The sequence below is a fragment of the Megascapheus bottae genome, chromosome 2, assembly GCF_031878675.1.
Source record: "Megascapheus bottae isolate mThoBot1 chromosome 2, mThoBot2.hap1, whole genome shotgun sequence".
NCBI classification, from domain to species: Eukaryota; Metazoa; Chordata; class Mammalia; order Rodentia; family Geomyidae; genus Megascapheus; species Megascapheus bottae.
Genome location: NC_143510.1, coordinates 59,174,547 through 59,198,811, shown reverse-complemented (window position 1 = coordinate 59,198,811; position 24,265 = coordinate 59,174,547). Strand labels below are relative to the sequence as shown.

Genomic DNA, 24,265 nt, shown 5'->3' with positions numbered 1-24,265 from the left:
AATAGAAATGCTAAAATTAAGTTCTTAATGTAGTTTTATTTCTCTAGGAGGCAATAAAAATAGATATCTCACTAGTCAGTTCATTTCTAAAGTTCAATTTCATTCCAACGAAATAGTTACAATTTTACATGGGTAAAATAGCTTTCCAACTATTTGTATTTGTTCCCTTAAAACCTGAATATCCACTTTCTTGTTAGACACTATTAAAATGGTAAACCGCAGAAGATTGAAAGAAAAAAGTAGAATCATTATCAGCTTTTTGCACATATATTTAAAATGTTATCTGAGATTATATCTCCTTAGATTTGTTTACTTTTATTTTTAATGTGTTTTTATTATAATTAATAAAAGGGTTACATTATATTCTCCAGACAGAAGGTGCATTACTTCACAAACATTGCTACCCCTTCTCATGTTTTTGTCCCCATTTTTATTTACTTTTATACTAGTTTATACTGCAAGATATTAGAAGTGGTTCCGTGTGTGTATGGGTGTACTGTTGTGTGTGTGTGTGTGTGTGTGTGTGTGTGTGTGTATGCATGTACATTATCAATCGCCAAAACTTACTATTGCTTCCCAAATACAGACTATAAGTTTGTTTTTTTGTTTATAGCTCTGTCTAAAGTTAGGTCCTCTAGGTAGCTTTCTGGAAACAATCACAACCCAAATAATAAAAAAATCTTTTCTACCATGTCATGAGAAAGGGTTTCAATATTTGTGAAGTTATGCACCTTCTATCTGGTGAATATAATGTAACCCTTCTATTAATCATAATAAAATTATTAAAAAAATAAAAAAACTTTTCTATATTTTGTTCATTTCTAAAGTTCTGTTCTATACTTTAGAATAAAGTTTTGTTGTACTTAGTTTTTCTTAGAGTATGTTCTAGCATTTCTTGTTACTTTGCTTGGAAAACTAGCAACAAAAAGTAATTGATGAATAAAAATGTCATTGAACACTATAAACCAACAAAACCTAAGCAACATCTGTAGAACAGTGTACCTTAAACCAGATCACACACATGCTTCTTCTGCCATACAATCTGAACCTTTCTCAGAGCAGACCATATGTCAGACAACTCAATGAAACTCGATAGATTTGGAAAGGGTTGCCATCCTACGAAGTATGTTGTCTGAACACTAGGGATTTAAATCAAAGTCAATAATACAAAGAAATTTAGAGGGATGCACAAGAATGCAACATTTAAAACGACCAATGAGTTCAAGAATACAACACACTGTAAGTTAGAGATGAATAAAACTGAAAACACAACATACCTTTTCAAGATTATGATTAAACCAAACTATCAACTCACAAAGTAACAATTACCTAATGCTATTTTCTATACTTAAAAGTGTCAGAAGCTGGGCACAGCCTGTAATCCTAGCTACTCAGGAGGCTGAGGTCTAGGGATCTTGCTTCAAAGCCAGCTGAGGTACAAAGTCTGAGAGATTCTTATTTCCAATTAACCACTAGAAAATGGGAAGTGGTGCTGTGGCTCAAAGGGTAGGGCAGTAGCCTTGAGATGAAGAGCTCAGGGACAGCTCTCAGGCCCAGAGTTCAAGTCTCATGACCCACAACAACAACAAAAAAGTCAGAACACAGAACTCTCTTCTTCATTTTGGACATGTCCATCTCATCATATTAAGCAGTAAATAATTCAACTATGCATCTCAGGTCTTAAAACAGAAATCAACTTAGCGTATGCTACTGATTAGGAATCAATCAAGAATGTGGAGTTTCTGTCTACATTCAAACAGAATCCTTATCTGCTGCATTAGTAAACAACGTAGAATGATCATATACACTGAAATCTATTCCAGAACATCAAAGTAGAAAACACACATCAAACATCTTATCAATGGGTGTAGGTTTATAATAAGAATACCAGGCTATGTGGATGGTTTCAGTGGCTGGAGAAAAAAGATAATGAAAAGGCTTGGCATTTGTGAATTGTGGGGGCTCAGTACACTTCACTTTCTTAGATTCAAAGTGAAGTACTCTACTGTCTTAAAACAACTGAAGACACCCTGTGAAGAATAGGAAAAAGGGGTTGCTAAGTTATACAGATATCATAGTGAAATTAATGTCAGAAACTGATAGCAGAAACTAATATCACTTCCTAGATGGTAGTGACAAATGCCTGTAACTCCAGCTACTTAAGAAGCTAAGACCTGGACGTTGGATGCCAGCCCAGGCTGGCAGGCAGACAGAAAATATTGTGAGGTTGCATCTGCAATGAATCAGCAAAATGCTAGACTGGAGGTATGCAACCAGTGATAATGCACCAGTTGTGAAGGAAACAGCTAAGAGAGATTGAAAAGTCCTGAGTTCAAGCCATTGGGCCGGGAGTTTGGTCTAGTGGTTAAAGTGATTGCCTAACATGCACGAAGACCCAGGTTCGATTCCTCGGTACCACATACATAGAAAAAAGCCGGAAGTGGTGCTGAGGCTCAAGTGGTAAAGCCTTGAGAAAGTCCAAGTCCAAGGACAGTGCTCAGGCCCTGAGCTCAAGCCCAGGACTGGCAAAAAAAAAAAAAAAAGAAGAAGAAAGAAAGAAGCTAACATTCCCCTCTTACGAAAATATACCAAATAAAGTTGTCCAGATGCTATGTTTATGTTACAAATCTTGCTGGTTTTCTTCTTTGTATGTATAAATCTTCTTCAAATAGCAAAAGAGAAGTTCATGTTACTAAAAATATTATAAAGAACATATATGCAAATAAACAAAGCTATAAACATGTTTGGATGATAGTCAAAGAATGAAGATGTCTAACATGAGACCTGAGTTTTTAACACCAACGACCAAGATCACTCAAGTTCATTATTGTCGAAATGAATAATCCAAGTAGAAGTAGAACAGATGGTAAGAGAAGACTGAGAAGAATACATGGAAATTTTTTCATAGATATTGCTTAACAGGTGTCTCTGCTAAACAATAATGAAAGATACAGCATCCAAAACAGACAAGAAAAGTAAGAAAGAATTATGGAATAATGACAGATAACTAAGGCTGAGTTCAATTCTGTGGCATAAAAAGAGCAATAAAGATAAAAGAAAAATCTCAAATTTATTCTGAAGATGGTGCCTGAACTAAGAGAAGATCCAACTAAACTACTAAGTTCAAGTCATCTAGTAAAATGAAAGGTATCCTATTGCTTATTTTACCTAAAACTGTGATTCTTGGTCAAAGAGTTTCAGAGTTTTGAATGAAAACTGTTGCTATCTGCTGATTTTTAAAAATGGAATCTGTACAAATGTCATACTTACCTAAGAATTAAAAATACCAACACTATAAAGTGGTAGAAAGTAATAGACTGTATAAATTAGGTAATAGAGGGAGAAAATATCACATACACTCAAATGTGAAACTATAAGCGCTTCTGCACATAGAAACATACAGTATGAAATATTACTACTTAGAAAGTGCAATTCCTATAGCTACATTATAATAAATAATGTGCTTACCATAGTTTGTGATTAAATGAAGAGCTCGGTGGTGTCCCATTTCTTGGAGAATTTGTAAAAGGTCACCAACTGTCTTGTTTTTTTGTGCCCAGGACCATAGTAATTCTCTTGTTGCACTTTTACCTTGGTCCACATATTTTTCAATATGACGAACATCCAGCCAGCTGTTTGAAACTCGCTCCGCTGTGGAAATTGCATTTGAAAGAAGCAAAGGATAGTTTATTCTTACAGAAACACTTGGTTTTGTTACCATATATATTTTATTTCATTTTACAGGTGACTTTTTTCCTTTTCTTTTTTGTCAGTCGTGTGACATGAACTCTGGGCCTGAGTGCTGTCCCTGAGCTCTTCAGCTCAAGGCTACTGCCCTACTTGACTTTTTTTTTCTTGTGCTAGGATTTTGGCTTGATCTCAAACTTTGCACTCTTTTTTTTCCCCTCAAGGTTAGTGCTTCATTACGGAGCCACGCCTCCATTTCCTGCTTTTTGGTAGTTCATTGGAGATAAGAGTCTCGTGGACTTTTCTTTCTGCTATTTTGTTGTTGTTGTTTTTGTTTTTGTCAGTCGTGGGGCTTGAACTCAGGGCCTGACCACTGTCCTTGGGCTTTCTCAAGGCTAGAGCTCTATCACTTGAACTACAGAACCACTTCCAGCTTTTTCTATGTATGTGGTACCGAGGAATCGAGATCATCTGCCTTCCATGAATATTCACAATAATCCGCAGTAAAATAATCAGAATCAATACTAACTAAACTGTAGACTTCAGTCTAATTCCACTACTGTTGCACTAGTGAGCTTTTCTGTTCTCAATGCCTTTTGAGCTTCCCTCATTGCATCCATCACTTCTGAATTTCCTCCCATCAGTGATGATTCTTCAGTCTTTCCTCATCTTTCAGGACCGTGATAATTCTGTGTCCATTTCAGTGTTTGACACTCGGTGTTTGTAATATGGATATCCAGATAAATAACATATTTATCTGGATTGCTTGATTGGTGTGGGGCACGAAAGGTTCCTCTCATATATAATTACCTTTCTGAGGGGCCTGGAGTTTGGCCTAGTGGTTAAAGTGCTTGCCTAGCATGCATGAAGACCCGGGTTCCATTCCTCGGTACCACATATAGAAAAAAGCTGGAAGTGGTGCTGAGGCTCAAGTGGTAGAGCTCTAGCCTTGAGAAAGTCCAAGGACAGTGCTCAGGCCCTGAGCTCAAGCCCAGGACTGGCAAAAAAAAAATTACCTTTCTGAATATAATTAATAAATAATAACTATGTAGGGAAAGACACTTTGAGGATATGGGGAGAAAAATCAAAAGTATTGGTGGTGGCTCTGATTATAGTGCAATAGGAGGCAATTTATGGCCTCAATCTCATGAGTGAATGTCTACGAAAGCTGTTCTACTTAAAATCTATAATAAACTTATTCTTTCCTGGCCTAATAATTATATGAATCCTGACTTGAAAATTCCTTTAGTCTGAGGGAATAGCTCACTGGCAAAGTGTTCACTTAACTTGCCCAAGACTTTGAGTTTGAACCTGAGAATACACACACACACACACACACACACACACACACTCCATTTTTAAAAACACTAATCCTTCTCAAAACACTGAAATATAACAACCCCAAATATCACAGTATATTCCCTTTCAGCAAGGGGGAAATATAGTTAGGTTCTGCTTCTATGAGAAAATTAACTGAGTAATACTTGTAGAATAATATGAATAATGCACCATATAAAATGATAATATTTGTGTGACACAATAAATTTTGCCTTCTTCAAATAAATTGGTTGCCTTTATACTTTGAGCCTTTGAACTAGGACACAGACATATGATTTCACAGAGGTTGAAGAGGACGATGTTTTGATAGGTTAGTACAGTCAGAGAAAGAACAAGAAGGATGAACAAACTTCAATTAACCTTGCAAAGTTAATGAAGGCTGAGGGAAGAGGAGAGGGGTTATCAGGTGAAGGACCGTTTCAGAAGTAGTAAAGAGCGCATGAGAGATGGGTGCTGGTGGCTCACACCTGTAATCCTAGCTACTCAGGAGGCTGACATCTGAGGATCATGATCGAAGTCAGAGGGCAGAGGCTCTCATCTTCAACTGACCAGTGAAAACAGGAAGAAGGGGTGTGGCTCAAGAGGTAGAATATTCACATCGAGTGAGAGGTCCTGAGCTCAAGCCACACTATCAGAACAACAAAAGAATCCCCAAGGAGGCAAAGAATAGGTGTAGAGGTTTGTGTCAAAGAGCACTCCTTCCCCACTACGTTCACCTTCTGACTTCCAGAGACATGCCTAGTATATAAATGCCCCATACACATTTGCTGAAGGAGGAGCAGAGGTTCTGAGTTTAAGGGACAAATCTCAGATTCTGTAAAGTGATACAAAGTTGGCAGCTTCACTTTTTTTTTTCCGTGATCTATTTTGGTGGTAATCTCTATAGGAGTTTTATGCATGATTCTTACACAGAAAAAGGTACATACAAATAGAGTTTATCAGTCATGCATTGCTCACAGTGGGAAAGGAAGAGTTTAAAACTGTGAAGGAAGTCCAGGGTTAACCTTCCAATTCCCAAAGGATGTCATTTTCCTCACATCATTCCATTGGCCATCTTGCTTTTTTGTTCTTTTTTCTTTTCTTTTCTTGTTTTCCAATTTCCTTTTTAAAAGTACAACAGGCCATGACCCTGTGCTTCCCCATCCTGTTGATTTGGCAGAGAAACTGCTACTGGAATATGCCCTCCCTCAAGCACAACTCACAGTTTCGGCGGGAATATCAATGAACAGAAGCCAAACAAACTGCGGATTTTAATTCCCTAACGCTGACTGGGGCAAAGGAGAACGACTTTGCATTAGAACCGAAGGAAAGCTAGATTAGGTATAAGGCATTTTTTGAATAGCCTAAGTTCATGGTGCAAAACTGGTAAGGACTCAGTGAAAATGAATTCTGTCTGCATGCATGCACAGTTTCCAGGACTACAAATGAAATACATTTTCTCTTTCTCTAACTGATGATTCATGGGGCAATCTTAATAGCTTTTCTCTAAGGATGACACATTCTGAATAAAACACCATTAAAGAGCACTATTAGTGCCCATAAAATGTATAATTCATTTAGACCAAATTTATAAATAAATTTGGAGCAATAACTCCAAATTCAAGCAACAAGAATGTAAATGTTGATATGTTAATTACATTCAATATTCATAGATTTTTCCAACCCTTGCTTGTTCTCCTTCAGAACACAGAGCTTTGTTTACGAACAGTACAAATCAAATTAAAAATAAAGAACAAAGTTCTCACTAATCGTGTTGTTAAAGTTAGGAATATTTTAAACTGAAAAGGTAAATTAAGAAAAATAAGCTGTGCATGCATGAAGACCCGGGGTTCGATTCCTCGGTACCACATACATAGAAAGAAAAGCCAGAAATGAAAAAAAAAAAAAAAAAAGCCAGGAATGGTGCTATAGCTCATGTGGTAGAGTGCTAGCCTTGAGAAAGCCCAAGGAGCGTGCTCAGGCCCTGAGTTCAAGCCCCAGGACTGCAAAAAAAAAAAAATAGGGACAGTGCCTAGGACCTGAGTTCAAACCTGGATGCTAACACAAAAACTAAAAAATGAAAAGAACGAAATCTGAAATAGACACACATATATGTATATATTTGTCGGGAGCAAGAGTGGAATCAAACTGTACTTTGATTTGCATCAGATAATTGCTTGATTGTCTTATTGCTTTTTGGCCTTCTCCTGTTCAATTGATCTGAGATTTATCATATGAATGTAACCCCCAACAGTTCCCTGATTAACCATCTGGATGTAACACCTGGGAGTGCCCTGGTCTCAGGGAGAAAAAAAACTTTGAGTTAAGAATAAACGAGGCGGCAGTTTTTGCTTGGGCTGCAGACCTCCTGGACTCGATGTGTTTGTCTCTCTTCTAATTTTTCCAGTCCCTGCCCCTTATTTCAGGAACCCCAATTTGCTGCCGGGAGGCCCCGGCATCTGGCGCCTGAACAGGGACCTGAAAATCTGGGACGAAGGTGAAGGACCCCTCCCTGTGGTGAGTAACACATCGTAGGACTATTAAGAGAGTATAGTCAGGAGTAAAAATTATGGGTCAAGCTAATAGCCATGGGTTGTTTCTACCGATCTTAACAGGCCTATTTGAAGCCCACGGAACGTGGGTGGAAAAAGGGGTGCTTCAGAGCTTCCTACAGTTTGTCGAGGAGGCATGCCCGAGGTCTATAGAGGAGGAATTCCAAAAAGCCTGGCAGCGGATAGGAAAAAGAATTCTAGATTATTATGATGTATATGGCCCCGAAAAGACCCCAGTAGAGGCTGCTACTGTATGGAATTTAGTAAGTGAATACATAGATCCTCTACATGAAAATGCTGAACTTAATCTTGAATTAAGGGAACTTTATGAGTTAAAGGACCCTTCTGAAGAACCTGAGGCTGAGCCATATGCCGCAGCCCAAGAGAGTCAAAGTGAGTTCTTGAAAAGGGAACAACAACCAGTAGATATTGAGTATCAGAATTCAGGTTTGAATACCAAGGAGGAAAGTTATGATGAGTCATTGGAGGGCCGGGTGGCTACGATAGAGAAGAAGTTAGAAGAAATGCTACATCTTCTATCGAAAATGGGGACAGAGCAGAGAGCCCCCCCAGAAGTAGGAAAGAAATATGACCCTCAGGCCACTATGGTGTCTGATTCTAAACCTTACCCCTCACACCCACCGCCTCCAGCTGCAGCCTTACGGCCTCAATCCCTTTCTCAACCTTTAGGCAAGCCTAAAGGCCCTAGCAACAAGTCCCTTTTACCAGGCACTACAACCAGGCACAGTGCATCGCAATTAAACCTGACTCAGGCTGCTAGGGAGAGGGAAGATATTTCAGGGCCTCGATGCTTCCCTAGTTTAGTTGATCATGATGAACAAGTATACCATCAACCTGTTCCTGTTAAACTATTACAGGACTTAAAAATGCCTGCTCCCAATATGGGCCAACTGCCCCTTTTACTCAAGTAATATTGGAGGCTGCGTGTGCTGGTATTGCATGCCCAAATGACTGGAAGCGGCTTGCCAGAGCATGCCTTAGTGCAGGAGAGTACTTATTATGGGAGACAGAGTTCACTGCACAGTGTCGGGCTAAAATTGAAACAAATAGGTCTAAGAACCTGCCTTACACTGTTGATCAGTTGTTAGGAGAGGGAACCTATAAAAACACCGAAGATCAATTGGGTTATGCAAAGGAGGCCTATTTACAAATAAATGCTGCGGCGAGAGAGGCTTGGAAAAAGTTACGCAATTCCAATCGTACAAAAAATCTAGTAGAAGTTAAACAGGGACCGAATGAACCTTATCTAGAATTTTTGTCTCGATTAATGGAGACTGCAGACTGCCTAGTACAAGATGAGAATGCAAGGAAGAGTATAGTTAGACACATAGCCTATGAAAATGCCAACGCCGCCTGTCAGGCGGCTATCAGACCCCATAGGAATAAGGGAGGAATCACGGACTTTATTTCACTGTGTGCTGATATTGGACCCTCCCATGTACAAGGCCTTACTTTAGCCGCTGCTCCTCAAGGAAAGACTGTTACTGAGTCTCTAAAATATAGAGATCAGCAGCATTCTCGGGATGCTAGACCCCCAGGGCGTTGCTTTTCTTGTGGACAAATAGGACATTGGATGACGCAATGCCCACGCCAGGCCAGGCAAAAGAGAGAAAAATCACCTGGCATATGTCCACGCTGTGGTAAAGGGAAGCACTGGGCTAAAGATTGCAGGTCAAGAACAGATCGCAATGGCCGCCCGTTTTCGGGAAACTGGAGAAGGGGCCAGCCCCTGGCCCCGCAAAACCATGGGGCAGTCCCTCCCTCTTCTCGGCCACAAGTGCATCTTCTAACAACCCCCCAAGATCAGTCTCCAGCCTCCTCCGTGCCACCCCAGGCAGTGCAGGACTGGACCTCTGTTCCTCCACCTGCTCAGTATTGACCCCAGAGATGGGGACACAAGCTCTCCCCACGGGGGTCTTCGGCCCCCTTCCCCCGGGAGTGGCTGGATTGCTGTTAGGGCGAAGTAGCTCAGCCCTTAAAGGGATACAGATTACACCTGGCAAAATTGACCAGGATTTTACTGGAGAAATCAAAGTTATGGCCTCTGCCCCGAAACACGTGGTATCGATCCCAGCCGGTCAAAAATTGGCACAACTAATACTCGTCCCTTTACCTCCCGGGGAGACTACTAATTCCCCATGTGGACAGAGAGGATCTAGATCTTCTGATATCTATTGGGTACAAGGCATAAAACAAGAGAGGCCTGAGATGACTATATTTATACAAGAAAAGCCCTTTAAGGGAATATTAGACACTGGAGCAGATGTGTCTGTGATATCTAAGAAACATTGGCCAGCCCAATGGCCCCTGACAACCTCTATGACTTCCCTACAGGGGGTTGGGCAAGCAACTGACCCACAGCAGAGCAGTGCGATCCTTGTTTGGAGAGATGAGGAAGGGCACTCTGGTCATTTTCAGCCATTTGTCCTGGATCATCTGCCAATTAATTTATGGGGTCGTGACATCATGGAAAAAATGGGAGTGTATATGTTTAGTCCTAGTGCTGCGGTCACTAAGCAGTTACTTGATCAAGGCCTCCTCCCCTTTAGGGGACTAGGCCGAGCAGCACAGGGGGAGCTAGAGCCGCTCCAACCCCAGTCTCGCCCTACGAGACAAGGATTAGGGTATTCCTTAATGGGAGCTGTCGTTTGTCCTGCCCCTCATGCTGATCCCATAAATTGGCTCTCTGAAGAACCGGTATGGGTCGAACAGTGGCCTCTTTCACTAGAAAAGATCATTGCAGTACAGCAGCTGGTACAGGAACAGCTGGATTTGGGGCATGTGGCCCCTTCTAACTCTCCATGGAATTCTCCAATTTTTGTTATAAAGAAAAAGTCAGGTAAATGGAGGCTGTTACAGGATTTGAGAAAAATAAATGCCACAATGGAACTGATGGGGGCCCTACAGCCTGGCATGCCTTCACCCATGGCAATCCCAAAGGATACTTATAAGATTATTATAGATTTGAAGGATTGTTTCTATACTATACCCCTGGCGCCTCAAGACTGTAAGCGCTTTGCCTTCAGCGTCCCCTCTGTTAATTTTAAAGAACCCATGAAGCGATATCACTGGCTTGTGCTTCCACAGGGCATGGCAAATAGCCCAACTTTATGTCAAAGTTTTGTAGCTAGAGCCATTTCTTCCACTCGTGAAAAATTTTCTTCTGTTTATATTGTTCATTATATGGATGACATCTTGTTGGCTTGTTCTGACCCTATCATCGTACGACAAGCCTTTGGACAACTAAAGCAGGATCTGAGCCTCTTTGGCCTTATAATAGCAGCTGAAAAGGTTCAGGAACACCCCCCTTTTACATATCTAGGCCATATATTAGGCCCACACTATTTTAAAAGCCAAAAAATACAATTAAAAACTTCACACTTAAGAACTCTTCATGATTTTCAGCAATTCTTAGGAGATATAAATTGGCTTCGGCCTTATCTAAAGCTCTCCACAGGAGAGTTAAAACCCCTCTTTGATCTCTTAAAAGGAGATACCAACCCTACATCCTTGCGCGAATTAAATCCTGACGCCAGGAGGGCCATCCAAATTGTAGAAAAGGCAATTTCCCAGCAACAAATGACCTATTGTGACTATTCTAAACCCTGGGGAGTTTACATTTTAGCTACTTCTCACTCCCCAACTGCTGTATTGTGGCAGGATGGCCCACTTTTATGGCTTTATCTACCATCAACACCCGGCAAAGTGCTGACCCCCTACTACGAATTGGTAGCTAATCTGATACACATGTGCCGAGTGGATTCCCGTAAATATTTAGGTCAGGAACCTCATTTTATCTGTGTCCCATATAATTTACAACAACAAGATTGGCTATTCGCCCATTGCGATCCTTGGGCCATTGCTTGGGCCAATTATACGGGAAAAATTTTGCATCACTACCCGTCTAACAAACTTCTCCAATTTGCTGCGTGTCATACGTTTCTATTTCCTTCCATAGTACAGGCCTTGCCTTTATCTTCTGCCGCTTTGGTATTTACAGATGGATCTTCAAATGGAACGGCTGCTTTGACCATTAATGGGAAAACTCAATCCTGGGTTACAGGTTTTTCCTCCGCCCAAGAGGTGGAATTAGAGGCTGTTTTACAAGCACTCGTCCTGTTACAAGACGAGCCCTTTAACTTATACTCAGACAGTCAGTATGTAATTCGTGCTCTTCAAGTCATAGAAACTGTTCCTTTTATTGGAACTACTAACTCCAATATTCAGACCCAATTTCGCCAAATACAAACTTTGCTTTGTTCTCGCAACCACCCCTGTTTTTTTGGCTTTGTTCGAGCTCACACTAATCTTCCTGGCCCTTTAAGTGAGGGCAATGCGGTCACTGACTCTGCCACCAGAGTTTACTTAACTCAGGTTGAACTTGCTAAGCAGTCACATGCCATCCACCATCAAAACAGTCGAGCCTTGCGCCGACAGTTCAAATTATCTAGAGAAGCGGCACGTCAAATAGTTAAAACTTGCTCCAACTGTGTCCCTTTTTCACCAGCCCCCCATTTAGGTATAAATCCACGAGGACTGCTTTCTAATCACATTTGGCAGATGGATGTCACGCATGTTCCATCATTTGGCCGATTAAAATATGTTCATGTTACTGTAGATACTTATTCTAATTTTATCTTGGCCACCCCCCTTGCTGGGGAAGCCACTAAACATTGTATTTCTCACTGCATTCGATGCTTTGCTGTGATGGGGATTCCTTCGCAAATAAAAACAGATAATGGCCCTGGCTATGCAAGCCGAGCATTTCAATCCTTCTGCCGTTCCTATAATATCACTCATATTACAGGCATTCCTTACAATCCTCAAGGTCAAGGCATCGTGGAGAGAGCTAATGGATTATTAAAACATCAAATTGCTAAAATACAGAAAGGAGAGTCGTATCCCGCTACCCCTGTGAATATACTTAATCATGCTTTATTTGTTTTAAATTTTTTGAATCTGGATTCAAATAATTTATCTGCTGCTCAGCGATTCTGGGAAAAAAGAGAGCAGCGTGCTTTTGCCTTAGTAAAGTGGAAGGATCCCCTAACTGGTGCTTGGCATGGACCCGATCCTGTTCTAACCTGGGGTCGAGGGCATGTATGTGTTTTTTCACAAGGAGAAAATGACGCCCGCTGGCTGCCTGAACGCTGTGTTCGGATCGTGGAGAGTGACAGTGGCCATCCAAGCAGGGACTCACTGGACCTACACCCCCAACCCTCCAGTGGTGCATCCTGCGACATGGAAAGGACCTGAGTTATTTGTGCATGTCAATTGGGACTGCTACTGATCCACTTGTTCCACACATTCATATGAGCTGTGTTTCTCCTCCTTTTACTATTATGTAGGGACCTTTTAACATATTCATTGACTCTACACAATTTAATATGTGACATTATTTTGTCTTTACCATCCCTCTTCTTAATAACCTTTTTTGTAAAAGATGCCCAGGTGAAAAGCAAAGGCCTCCAGAGGTAAGTAGAAGTCGGCCGACCCCCTGTATGTCTGTGTTTTGTTTTATTTTATTTTATTTTATTTAATAAAAAAAAAAAAAAGGAGGGTGCACTGTGGGCCTAAAATAGAGGCCTGGGTGGTCAAGGGACGCCTTGACCCCCCTTCCCCTTCTGAGTTTCTTGTCAATATCAAGGCATACCTGAGAGTCCCACCAGCAAGACATGTCTAAATCTAAAAACAGCTGAGCTCATGTTTTTGTGTTAAGTGTATCTGATTGAGTCCAATTTTCTTGTTATATGTCAATGTCTGATTCTGTTTAAAAGTCTCCGCTTCTCTGTCTTGTTTGTGTTATAGTTTTCCTTGGGTATTTTCTGTTGTTGTTGTTTTGTCCAGTTTTGTCTTTAAAATTGGTACCAGTTCTGAATATGGATCCTTATGGTTTTTCTGTGCGTACTCAAGCACATCCTTGTTATCTATTTGAATATTTCTGGGAAGTAAAAAGTTTTGACTCCACTGCGGCCTAGTATGGCCCCTCCCAATCGGCTGCAGCTGAGGTGAGCAGAGGCCAGACAAAGCAGCTGCAGTCTTCCTTCTAGTTTCCTTTTTCCTACTACCTGCCGAAGTGACAGTCTGGAGACAGTTGGTGGCAGGACACAAACTTCAGTCTTAAATTTTAGCTAGTCGCTTTGTTAAAAAGCTTTGTTTTAAAACTTGGTTGTCACCCACAAGAATAAGATTAGCAAAAAACCCTCATGATACTAAAATTTCTGGAAAATGAACGGCCGATATTAATTTTGCGCGCTTTAAGATCTTTGAGTATGAATGTGTGTGCGAATGGGTGTGAGTGAACATGTTCAAGGTTAAACTGTCAGCATGCTGTATAAAACAATGGTTGAGCTCATTTGAAACACAAAAGCAATTGGGTAAATCTGAGTCTAAACTTCAAGAAAAATATTAGGTTTGGATGTTTTACAATGTCTCAAAGAATTATTGTGTTGTCTTAAAGAAAAACTGGTAAATATTTTTCTAGATCCTGAAATCTGCATTTTATTGCAGGGCATACAACTGTTTACATTGTAAACATTGTATCCTGTTCAGCACAGAGGTGTTAGGGAATTTGGGATATATTACTTTAAGTTAAAGTTTGGAAACATGTATTAGAGATTTAAATGTAAAATTGTTCATTAACGTCAGAAACTTTGCCTGTCCTTTCTTGCAAACTGACACTAGAAATCTGATGGTAAAATGTGGATAATGTGATTAGTATTTTAAAGGAATGTTTAAAAAAAAAAAAAAAGGGGGAAGGAAACTAAGTCCAGACTTAGACTTTTGGTGCACTGATGTCTATAGTTCTTGCATTAGGGAAAAACTGTTATTTGAGTTTAAACTGTTGTTGGAGTTTTAGACAGTAATCTAAACTGCATAAGAGCCCCTTTTTTCTAAAAGGCAAGAGGAGTGCCTTGGGCCCTAGGGGGCCTGAGGGCAGGAGTTCTTTGTGCCCTTAAAGGTTTTTCAATTGCAAATAAAGGCTAAGGTGTTAATTGTTTAAGCCAGTATCAGTAAAAGTTATTAAGAACATTGGAAATGGGTTTCTAAACAATATTTGAAAGTGAAGTTGTCTTAAATGTTTAAAGAAAGAGAGAAAAGGAAAATCAGGACTACCAAAGTAATTGCTTAATTGCTATTTCAGCTTGCTCTTGTAACTTCCAGCTAGCCCATTGGAGAAGAACAGCAATCCTTATTCAGATGTAACTTTGGCCTTTTCCAGGTTCTAGGTAAGCTCATGCTTAGAGACTATTTCTGTGTAGACCACCTTGTTGCTCTAATTGGAGAAACGTGGCCTTTTGTAGGACTCACTGATCTGAAAACTGCAGTTTTGAGCCAACCCCGGGCAAAGCAAAGTCCCTGTGTGATTGTGGTGTCTAATCTGGCAGCAGAGTGCTATTAAGGCAGAGTTGCTTGGGAGCTCGAAGCCGCAGAGTGCTAGCTCTGAGCTGAACAGCTGGGGGACAGCACTCAAGCACCAAGCTCAGGACTCACAGTGGCAGGGTGCTAGCCTTGAGCTGGAGAGCTGAGGGACAGTGCCCAGGCCCTGAGTTCAAGTCCAGCAACTAAGCAAGTGAATTGCCAATGGGACATTTATCCCTGTGTGGAGAAACTCTACTGGGACACGATACAGAAAGCCTCTGCTTGGACGGCAGAGATGGTGTCAGATCTTAGTCACTTGTGCTTGGCCGATCAAATTAATCAGAGCCGGGAGGTCATAGAATAGTTTGTAAGCATGCCTTACTAATGCCCGTGCCTTTCATAACTGGGCAGGAACTTGTCAATCTTCTGTGATAGTGGGTAGTTTAAAGCCCTAATTGAGCGAAATTTTTATTTATTTATTTATTTATTTATTTTTGACACCAGCCACAAATTCAGGAAAAGTTTGTGGATCTGAGACTTGTGTCTCTATTAATCTGTTTAGATCTGACAACTGAAGCATTGTTAAGGTTGCAGAAATTTAGTTCCCCAGACAATCAAGAAAAGGCCTTTGCAAATGGGTGCTATGTAACTACACTATTGTAGCCAAAGATGGTTCGTGCAGTTGTTAAATGTTAAATATGATCTCCAGTTTGGAGCAAATTATTATTCCTGATATCTAATCCTTGCAATCCCTAATAAAACAGGCTAGGCTTCTTAAGGTCCCTGGTCAAGCACAGAGACAACGCCCCTGAGTCAGCTTGAAGAAGTCACAGAAGCCGAATCTCCGCCCATCTATCCCCTTTAGATGAAGGGACCAGTCATTTTTGGAAAGCGAGACAGGATAATGAGATAATTAGAGATAGTGAAAAGAATAGAAATTGCACTTGTGCTTCTTTTAAAATAAAGATGGGGGATATGTCGGGAGCAAGAGTGGAATCAAACTGTACTTTGATTTGCATCAGATAATTGCTTGATTGTCTTATTGCTTTTTGGCCTTCTCCTGTTCAATTGATCTGAGATTTTGTTGGGGACCGACTGTGGGGTCAATGACCTTGGACCTGACCTTGGACCTACACAAGGAAGTAACTCTTATCATGATGACTTTAAGCAATGCCAATCAGCTCTTATCAGGATGACTTTAAGCTATGTCAATCAGTTCTTATCATGATGACTTTAAGCAATGTTAATCCTTTCTCAATTATCCTATATGTGATTTGTTTACTATTTTGTATGAATGTAGCCTCTGGCAACTCCCTAGTTTTAAGAAGAGTATTTAAGGTCGGAACTTAAAATAAATGAGAGAGTCTTAGGCGGCAGTCTGGAGCTCACAGTCTTCTTGGACTGCTGACTTGGGCTGTAGTCCTCCCGAACTCCATCTGTTTGTCTCTCTTCTATTTTTTCCTAGTCCTTGCCCCTATTTCAGGAATCCCAATCCACGAACCCTGGTTTGCTGCCGGCTGGCCCCGGCAAGATTTACCATATGAATGTAACCCCCAACAGTTCCCTGATTAACCATCTGGATGTAACACCTGGGAGTGCCCTGGTCTCAGGGAGGAAAAAAACTTTGAGTTAAGAATAAACGAGGCGGCAGTTTTTGCTTGGGCTGCAGACCTCCTGGACTCGATGTGTTTGTCTCTCTTCTAATTTTTCCAGTCCCTGCCCCTTATTTCAGGAACCCCAATTTGCTGCCGGGAGGCCCCGGCATATATTTATAAGCACATATATTTCAGCTAGATTTGTGAAACATGTGTGCACATACATATGTATATATACATACATATACGAATAGACACACATACATACTATTTAAGCTCTCTCTCAAAAAAGACCAAAAAAAAAAAAATGTCCATAGTGAGTCTTAAGGCTAGAACTCTACCATGTTGAGCCAGAGCTCCACTTCTGGCTCTGGTGGTTAGTTGGAGAAAAGAGTCCCAGAACTTCCCTGCCCAAGCTGGATTTGAACCATGATCCTCCAATCTCTGCCTCCTAAATAGCTAGGATAACAGGCGTGAGCCACCAGCACACAGTTCTCTTAAGATTTTTAAGCTTTGCACATTGGCAAAATCTTAATGATAAGATTTAGATTGATTTTGTGATTAACCATCTCTATGACATTTTGTTGGTTGGTTGCTTGCTTGCTTTTTGGTGCTAGTACTTGGCTTAAACATCACCAATCCTGGCACTGTTGTGCCAAGATTGTTCCATGTTCTGGGAATGACCCCCTCTCCCCCTTGTTTAGGGCCCCTGTACTTGAACCCCAGATGGTAACAGCTTGGTGCTCAGTGGTTAGACACCTGAGCTCTGATTCGACCAGTGGTTTGAGTTAAATAGCGCAGATAATTGTACTTTCCCTATAAAGCAGTGTAAAGTTCTTGCTCAGGGCCTTTTCAGCATTGCAGGCTGCTGGTACACGGAGGCCTGAGTCTAGACTCATAAATAAAAGGACCCTTGCTTTTTAGCTTTGACTGTGGCCTCTGGTGGTCTTTTCGGGGTTCTAGGACTTTGGGTACAACAGCACCTGGGCCTTAGCTTTTTTTTTTTTATTAAAGAACTTATTAACATTGATTTTTACATCATATTTCAAATGACATGTTTAACAAACCAGTGTTCAAGAAGGGAATCTCTATATACAATCACTGGAACTTAGTTTTTAGAACTTAATCAAAATTAGGCTAAGGGTTTGTATATCATAGATACATATTAATTTATGAAATAAAACATTATGTCTATAGAAAAAAAAAGAAAAATAAGCTGTGGCCAAGCACAGCGGTTCACACCTGTAATCCTTACTTAGGAGGCTGAGTTTTGAAGACTGCAATTCAAAACCAGCCCAGGCACTAAAGTCTATGAGACTTTTATCTCCAATTAACCACCAGAAAACCGGAAGTGGTGCTGTGGCTCAAGGAGTAGGGCAGTAACCTTGAGCTGAAGAGCTCAGAGACAGTGCCCAGGCCCAGAGTTCAAGCCCCATGACCGACAAAAAAAAAAAAAAAGAAAGAAAGAAAGAAAGAAAAGAAAAGAAAATTAAGCTGTTGCTAAATATTGTTAAAAGCCATTATTTTTTTGCAAGGCAAATCTTTTGTTGAAAGGTGTCTTCATATAATACAAACCAAAAGGATAACATTCAAAGTTAAGAAATCAGTTCACTGGCAGATAATGATTGCTTAATAGCCATTGCTAGGTTATCTGAGGTTCCTGGAGGCTGTTTGAGCCTGTAGGTTTGAGGAGGTAATACTAACCACTGGGGAATTCAGTGATAACGATAATGTCTCCATATGCAAATCTGTTCCTGAAGGGGTTTTTCTGAATAATGCAACACACCTCTATTTTGAATCTTTGTATTTGCATATAACCATGTGCTAAAACTCCCTAGGAAATGTAGGGCGCATTCTTGCAATGTTTGTTTTTAGGTAACACAACTAGGAAAGGAAAGATGCATATCTTCTTTCTCTATATAAAGCATATATGAAGAAATGGCTCAACTTTCAAATGAATCTTTAGGATTAAGTGTATTTTTAACTCCAAAGAAGTAAAACCAAACTCAAAAGTATGTTAGCTCTGTTTCTGGAATCCCACTGTAAGTACTAATACCCACTATTAAATACATTTTATAAGAAGTAACACCTCGGGCTGGGAGTTTTGCCTAGTGGTTAAAGTGCTTGCCTAGCATGCACGAAGACCCGGGTTCGATTCCTTGGTACCACATACATACAAAAAAAAAAGCCGGAAGTGGTGCTCAAGTGGTAGAGCTCTAGCCTTGAGAAAGTCCAAGGACAGCACTCAGGCCTTGAGCTCAAGCCCAGGACTGGCAAAAAAAAAAAAAAAAAAAAAAAAAAGTAACACCTCCATGCTCAAGCTCCTAGTACTTTTTATGACATACCCACATGAGATTTATACTGTTTAAAAAGGGAGGAAGGAAGGAAGGCAACACCACATGACTATTCCAATGTTCTTACATCTGTCTTCCTCTCTCAGTTCTGATGCAGTTAAGTACCTAACACTATCTCAGGAAGAGAATTCTAGAACAGCATACCCTCAATACTGGTACTCATCTGCAGTATCAGGAACTGTGTAATTTTACACCTAGATATGATCAAAACTATTTTTCTACACATTCTTTCCATTTGCATAGATCTATTTTCTACACTAAATTGGAAAATCCTTCCAAGTAAGAACTATGATATTTTCTCTATCACAGTGCTTTCTTGGAGATTTGGGTATTTAACAGGTGTCTGTTGATCCATGTTCATTCAAAACATGATATTTAGTGAATGCTGTGTGCCAGGTATAACTTTAGACGAAGAAAATCTGTATGAAGCAAAGCAAATAAACATATCTCTGTCTGCATTAAGTTTGCTAGTCAGATTGATGACATGCTATGACAAAATACTTAGGCAAAAATTACTCAAGGGAGGACAGACTTATTTTGGCCCACTTTCAGAGGATTCAGTTCATCATAATGGGGAATGTAGGGGCTGCCTAGTCAAGCAGAGCAGAGCAGCTCACCTCACAGGGGCCAGGAAGCAGAGAGACAATGTGTTAGCAAGTTTTCTCTATACTCTTTTATTCCATGTAGGACCTCATCTATAGCGTATTCAGGGCATGTCATCCACTGTTTAGTTAATTCTATTTAGGGCAGAACGTCTCCTGCTTAGCTGATCATACATAGAATCACCTTCATAGTCACACCTGCATGTGAGCTTTACTACCCTCTCAGTCCAGTAAGTAGACAGTCAAGACAAGCTATCACATAAAGCTTATTTCTCTATGGCCAATAAATAAATATGAAGGATGTGAGAGGTATAAGGAATATAGATAAAGACAAAGGAGCCTAAGGGAAGAGAAGGCATCCATTTTGTAAAAGCAGTCAGGGTCGGTAATAGTTAAGCAAAAACAGGAAGCAAGTGAAGACAGGAACCTTAAGGTTACCTGCAGGAAAATATGTCCTTGCATGTTCAAGGAACAAAGATGCTAATGTGGTTGGAGTCAAGGGAATATAAGGAAGGAAGTGAAAGAAGCTATGGCAGATTTTATTTACTTAATGGAGACGGGAAGTTACCAGAGGACTTTAAATAGGCTTTGCATGTTTAACAGGCTCAGTGAATTGCAAAAAGACTTGATCAGGGCAGCGGTAGTACAAAGGATACTAGTTGAGGAACTAAAGTAGTCTGAGATCTCACAGTGGTTTGGATGGGAATGGCTGTGGTAACAGTGCTCAGAAGTGGTTAGATGGTAGATTGCAAAGATAGACTAAACATCAATTGCTGAGACACAGGATGTGTGTGTGAAAGAAAATGAAAAGTCACACATTACTAACATTTTCATTGAAATAATTGAAAGACAGGGTGGCCATTAAGTGAAGTTGGAAAACTTTGAGGGGAAGAGACTTTTCTGGAATGTTTCATCAGAAACCTCCATCAAGTAGGCAAACAGATAAATGATGGTAACAGAGAGAAACAGGCTGGAAATTTCAGAGTAAAATTATTAACTTCAATAAATTTATTAGTATCTCAGGAAATCTGTAGGTATAAATGTTGTTTATGCCATCCATCATCTAGCTCAAAATAACCTAGTGGAATGGGTTATAAGTACAATGAATCTTGATTGATATCACACTTTTTATCATTCTCCCTCAAGGGTCTTTTTTTAAAAAATATTTTTTATTGTCGGGGTAATGTATAGAGGGGTCACAGTTACATTTGCCAGGTAGTAGGTGCATTATTTGACACACCTTGATACCCCTTCTCATGTTTCTGTCTCCATTTCCCTTCTCCCTCACCAAGGGTCTTATCTTTTTTTCCATATATTTTTATTGCAATTAATAGGCGGGTTACATTATATTCACCAGATAGAAGGTGCATTACTTCACAAATATTGATACAGTTTCACATGTCTTGGTCCCCATTTCCCACCACCTACCCTCGCCCCTCATCTTGTTTTCCCTCTTCCCTATCTGATTTCAAATGACCAAATATGCATATATACAATATATCAGATAACAAGGTAAAATACTGTAACAATATGAGATAACCAAGGGACAGCAAAAGAGATGAGAGATAACATAGTACATTAAGGACAACAATCATTCATTATATGGCTTTTGTTTCTCCCATCCAAGTACTAACCAGGCCCGACTATGGCTTTTGTTTCTATATCTTGGAGGTCCTTTCATTTAGCATCATGCTATATGGCTTTATGTATTTAGGTTTTGTTCTATTGTAAATCTCTGCTGGGAGAGACCAATTTTTTTTTACTGATTATGATAAATGAGGGCAACCGTTGAGCCTATGTTCCTTTGAGTCTGGCTTACTTCACTTAATATGATTTTTTTCTGAGTCTTTCCATTTCCTTACAAATGGGGCGATGTCATTCTTACTGATGGCAGCATAGAATTCCATTGTATATAAATACCACATCTTGTTGATCCACTCATCAACTGAGGGGCATCTGGGTTGGTTCCATATCTTTGCTATGGTAAATAGTGTTGCAATGGGTCTTATCTTTTTAATGCATGCTAGTAATTTGTGTTTTCTAGAAATCAGTCAAGTATTTTTTTCTGACAGTTTTACTGAAGGGCCATAATTTAAAAATTATAGTGCTGAGTCTTGGTGCTCAACACTTGGAGTTGACACTATGTGGAAAATGAACTTCTGAGCAGGGACAGGAAGGGAAAACTGGGGGAAAGTAAAGAAAAGAGTGACACTTTCCAAAAAGAAATGTACTCATTACCTAACTTATGAAATAGTAACCCCTCTGTCTGACACCTTAATAATAAATACAATAAATTATCTTAAAATTATAGTGCTTACAGTACACGCACACACACACACACACACACACAACTTTTATGCAACTATAAGTTCGTGTTACAGTTCCAGGAAGTATGGTCATATTATTTGTCAAAGAACAGAGAATAGTTTCTCCTCATTAATCAGATGATTTTGTGCCCCATCCCACAAAAAAAAAAATCAGTTTCTGACAATTGAAACTATTTTGACATACTTTTTATATCCAATTAACAGTATATGTGATGTGACAGCCTGTGGCACAAAATCTAGCCAAATAAATCAGACAAAAACCTAAACTACTAGGTGCCAGTGGCTCATGCCTCTTATCTTAGCTCCTCTGGATGCTGAGATGTGAAGAATTGTGATTTGAAGCTACCCTAGGCTTTTCACCAATTAACCATCAAAATGCCTGAAATGAAGTTGAGACTCAAATGGTAGAGCCACCAGGCTTGAACCAAAAAGCTAAGGGATAGCACTACCTGGATCCTGAATTCAAGACCCAGAACTAGTACTCACACATTAAACAGACACACACACACACACACACACACACACACACACACACACACACACACACAAGCGCGCATAAGTATAACATATATAATAAAGAAATCAGGAACCACGTTCACTACGTAATGTAATTTACTTTAGCACTCTCCTTGTATGTAATTAATCGGAGATGGGAAGGTGCTTTGACAACACCACAGGATAAGTATCTTAAAAGTCCTACGAATGATTTCCTAGACATCTTACACGCGTTCTTCTTTTCATCTGGTCCATCACCGGGGCAGGAAAGTTTACAAACGCCCTAGCTTAGGCGCAGGGGAAGTTGACTTTGCCCAGCCTGGAATCACTGGCTACTGCTGGCGCAGGGATGGGGCGGGGGTGGGAGTGGGGGGGGTGAGGGGGGATCAGACTGGGAGGAACCGGGGGTCCGAGACCTGGGAGGCGGGGGTAGGCGCTCACTCACCCAGGCCGCGCCAGCCCAGCGCGCCATCGCAGCTGTCCAGGACGCCACACAGCTGGCCCAGCAGCGCAGGCGGCAGGTCGAAGAGAAGCGTATGCACAGACAGCGCGGGCGCACCGCGGGTCCCGCAGCACCCGGCCATGGCCAGCAGTCCCTGGTACGCAAGGATGCTGCACCCGGGCCTCTCGAGGTCTGGGGCCGCGAGATGCCGTTACACAACAGCGGAAATCCTGTTGTCACGGCTGCCAGGACCTCGGAGCGCGTCGCGCCCTGGACCTGGAAGGGGCGGTCCTCTCGTGACGCACGGCTGTGCCCGGAGATGGTCCCGGGACCTCGGGCCTGGCTGTGGAACCTCTGGCCCCGGCTCTGCTTTCCTCCTTAGCTTGGTGTCTGGAAGTTTCCTTTTCAGTCCTCCTGGCTGAGGATGTGACTGGAGAGGCAGCCAAAGAGGAGCGGGGCCCAGCTACAGTCATGGTGCGCCTCTCACCGCTGCCTGCCCCAGGATGAGCTGTCTTTGGGGTTGCTTCGAAGCTGAGATCATCACAACGACTTACCAAGTTGTTTTCAGTTCTCTGTGGGTGACTCAACTACTGAACTACTCGGAAGGCTGAGATTTGAGAATCACAGTGGCTTCCTAGCTAGCCAGATCAGGAAAGGTCCTGAGATGCTCATCTCCGATTAACCACCAAAATGCCAGCGGGTGGGGGGCTGGGGGGGAGGGAGATTGTGGCTCAAGTGGTTAAGTGCCAGCCTTGAACAAAAAAGCCTAAGGAACAGCATTGAGGGCCCTGAGTATAAGACCCAAACAGGGGGCCGGGAGTTTGGCCTAGTGGTTAAAGTGCTTGCCTAGCATGCATGAAGACCCGGGTTCCATTCCTTGGTACCACATACATACAAAAAAAGCCGGAAGGGTGCTGAGGCTCAAGTGGTAGAGCTCTAGCCTTGAGAAAGTCCAAGGACAGTGCTCAGGCCCTGAGCTCAAACCCAGGACTGGCAAAAAAAAAAAAAAAAGACCCAAACAGACAAGAAAGGAAAAAAAAATTGATTTATTTTATCCTGTCTAAAAAACAAAAATAAGCCACAAGGGAGACACAGAAAATGGAGAGACAAAAGTATAAACAAAGCAACAGTAATGGTACTCATTGGATTCTATGTTGAAAATGAAGTATACAACTTGTGGGTTGGGGGTGGGAGGGAAAAATTTGGAGAAAATGAGGGAAGGGGTGGCGTTGTCCAAAAAGAAATGTATTCTTTACATGACTTACGTTAACTATAACCTCTCTATACATCACCTTTAAAATAACAATAAACAATTGAAAAGACAGGTGCAGGTCTGTCGAGTAACACAGAAACACGGGGAAAAAAATGAAAGAAGAAAATAACTACTAAAGTCCCTTCTTGATCAACCACTCCCAACCTTTTGGTAGATTTTCATCCCAACTCCTCTGGAAATTAAATGGTCGAAAATGTGCATGCAGGGCTGGGATGTAGCTCATTGCTCAAGCAAGTGC

At 41.0% G+C, this 24,265-nt stretch overlaps 1 protein-coding gene across 1 annotated transcript in view; it reads right to left on the bottom strand.

The window, feature by feature from the left end:
• Irak3 (interleukin 1 receptor associated kinase 3) overlaps positions 1–22,943 on the bottom strand; it is a 50,798-nt gene extending 27,855 nt beyond the window's left edge. Inside the window, 2 exon segments of the mRNA XM_090328035.1 lie at positions 3,469–3,651; positions 22,758–22,943. Coding sequence (XP_090184161.1) covers positions 3,469–3,651; positions 22,758–22,896 — 322 coding nt within the window. The 5' untranslated portion in view covers positions 22,897–22,943.
• Positions 22,944–24,265: the final 1,322 nt, after the last annotated feature.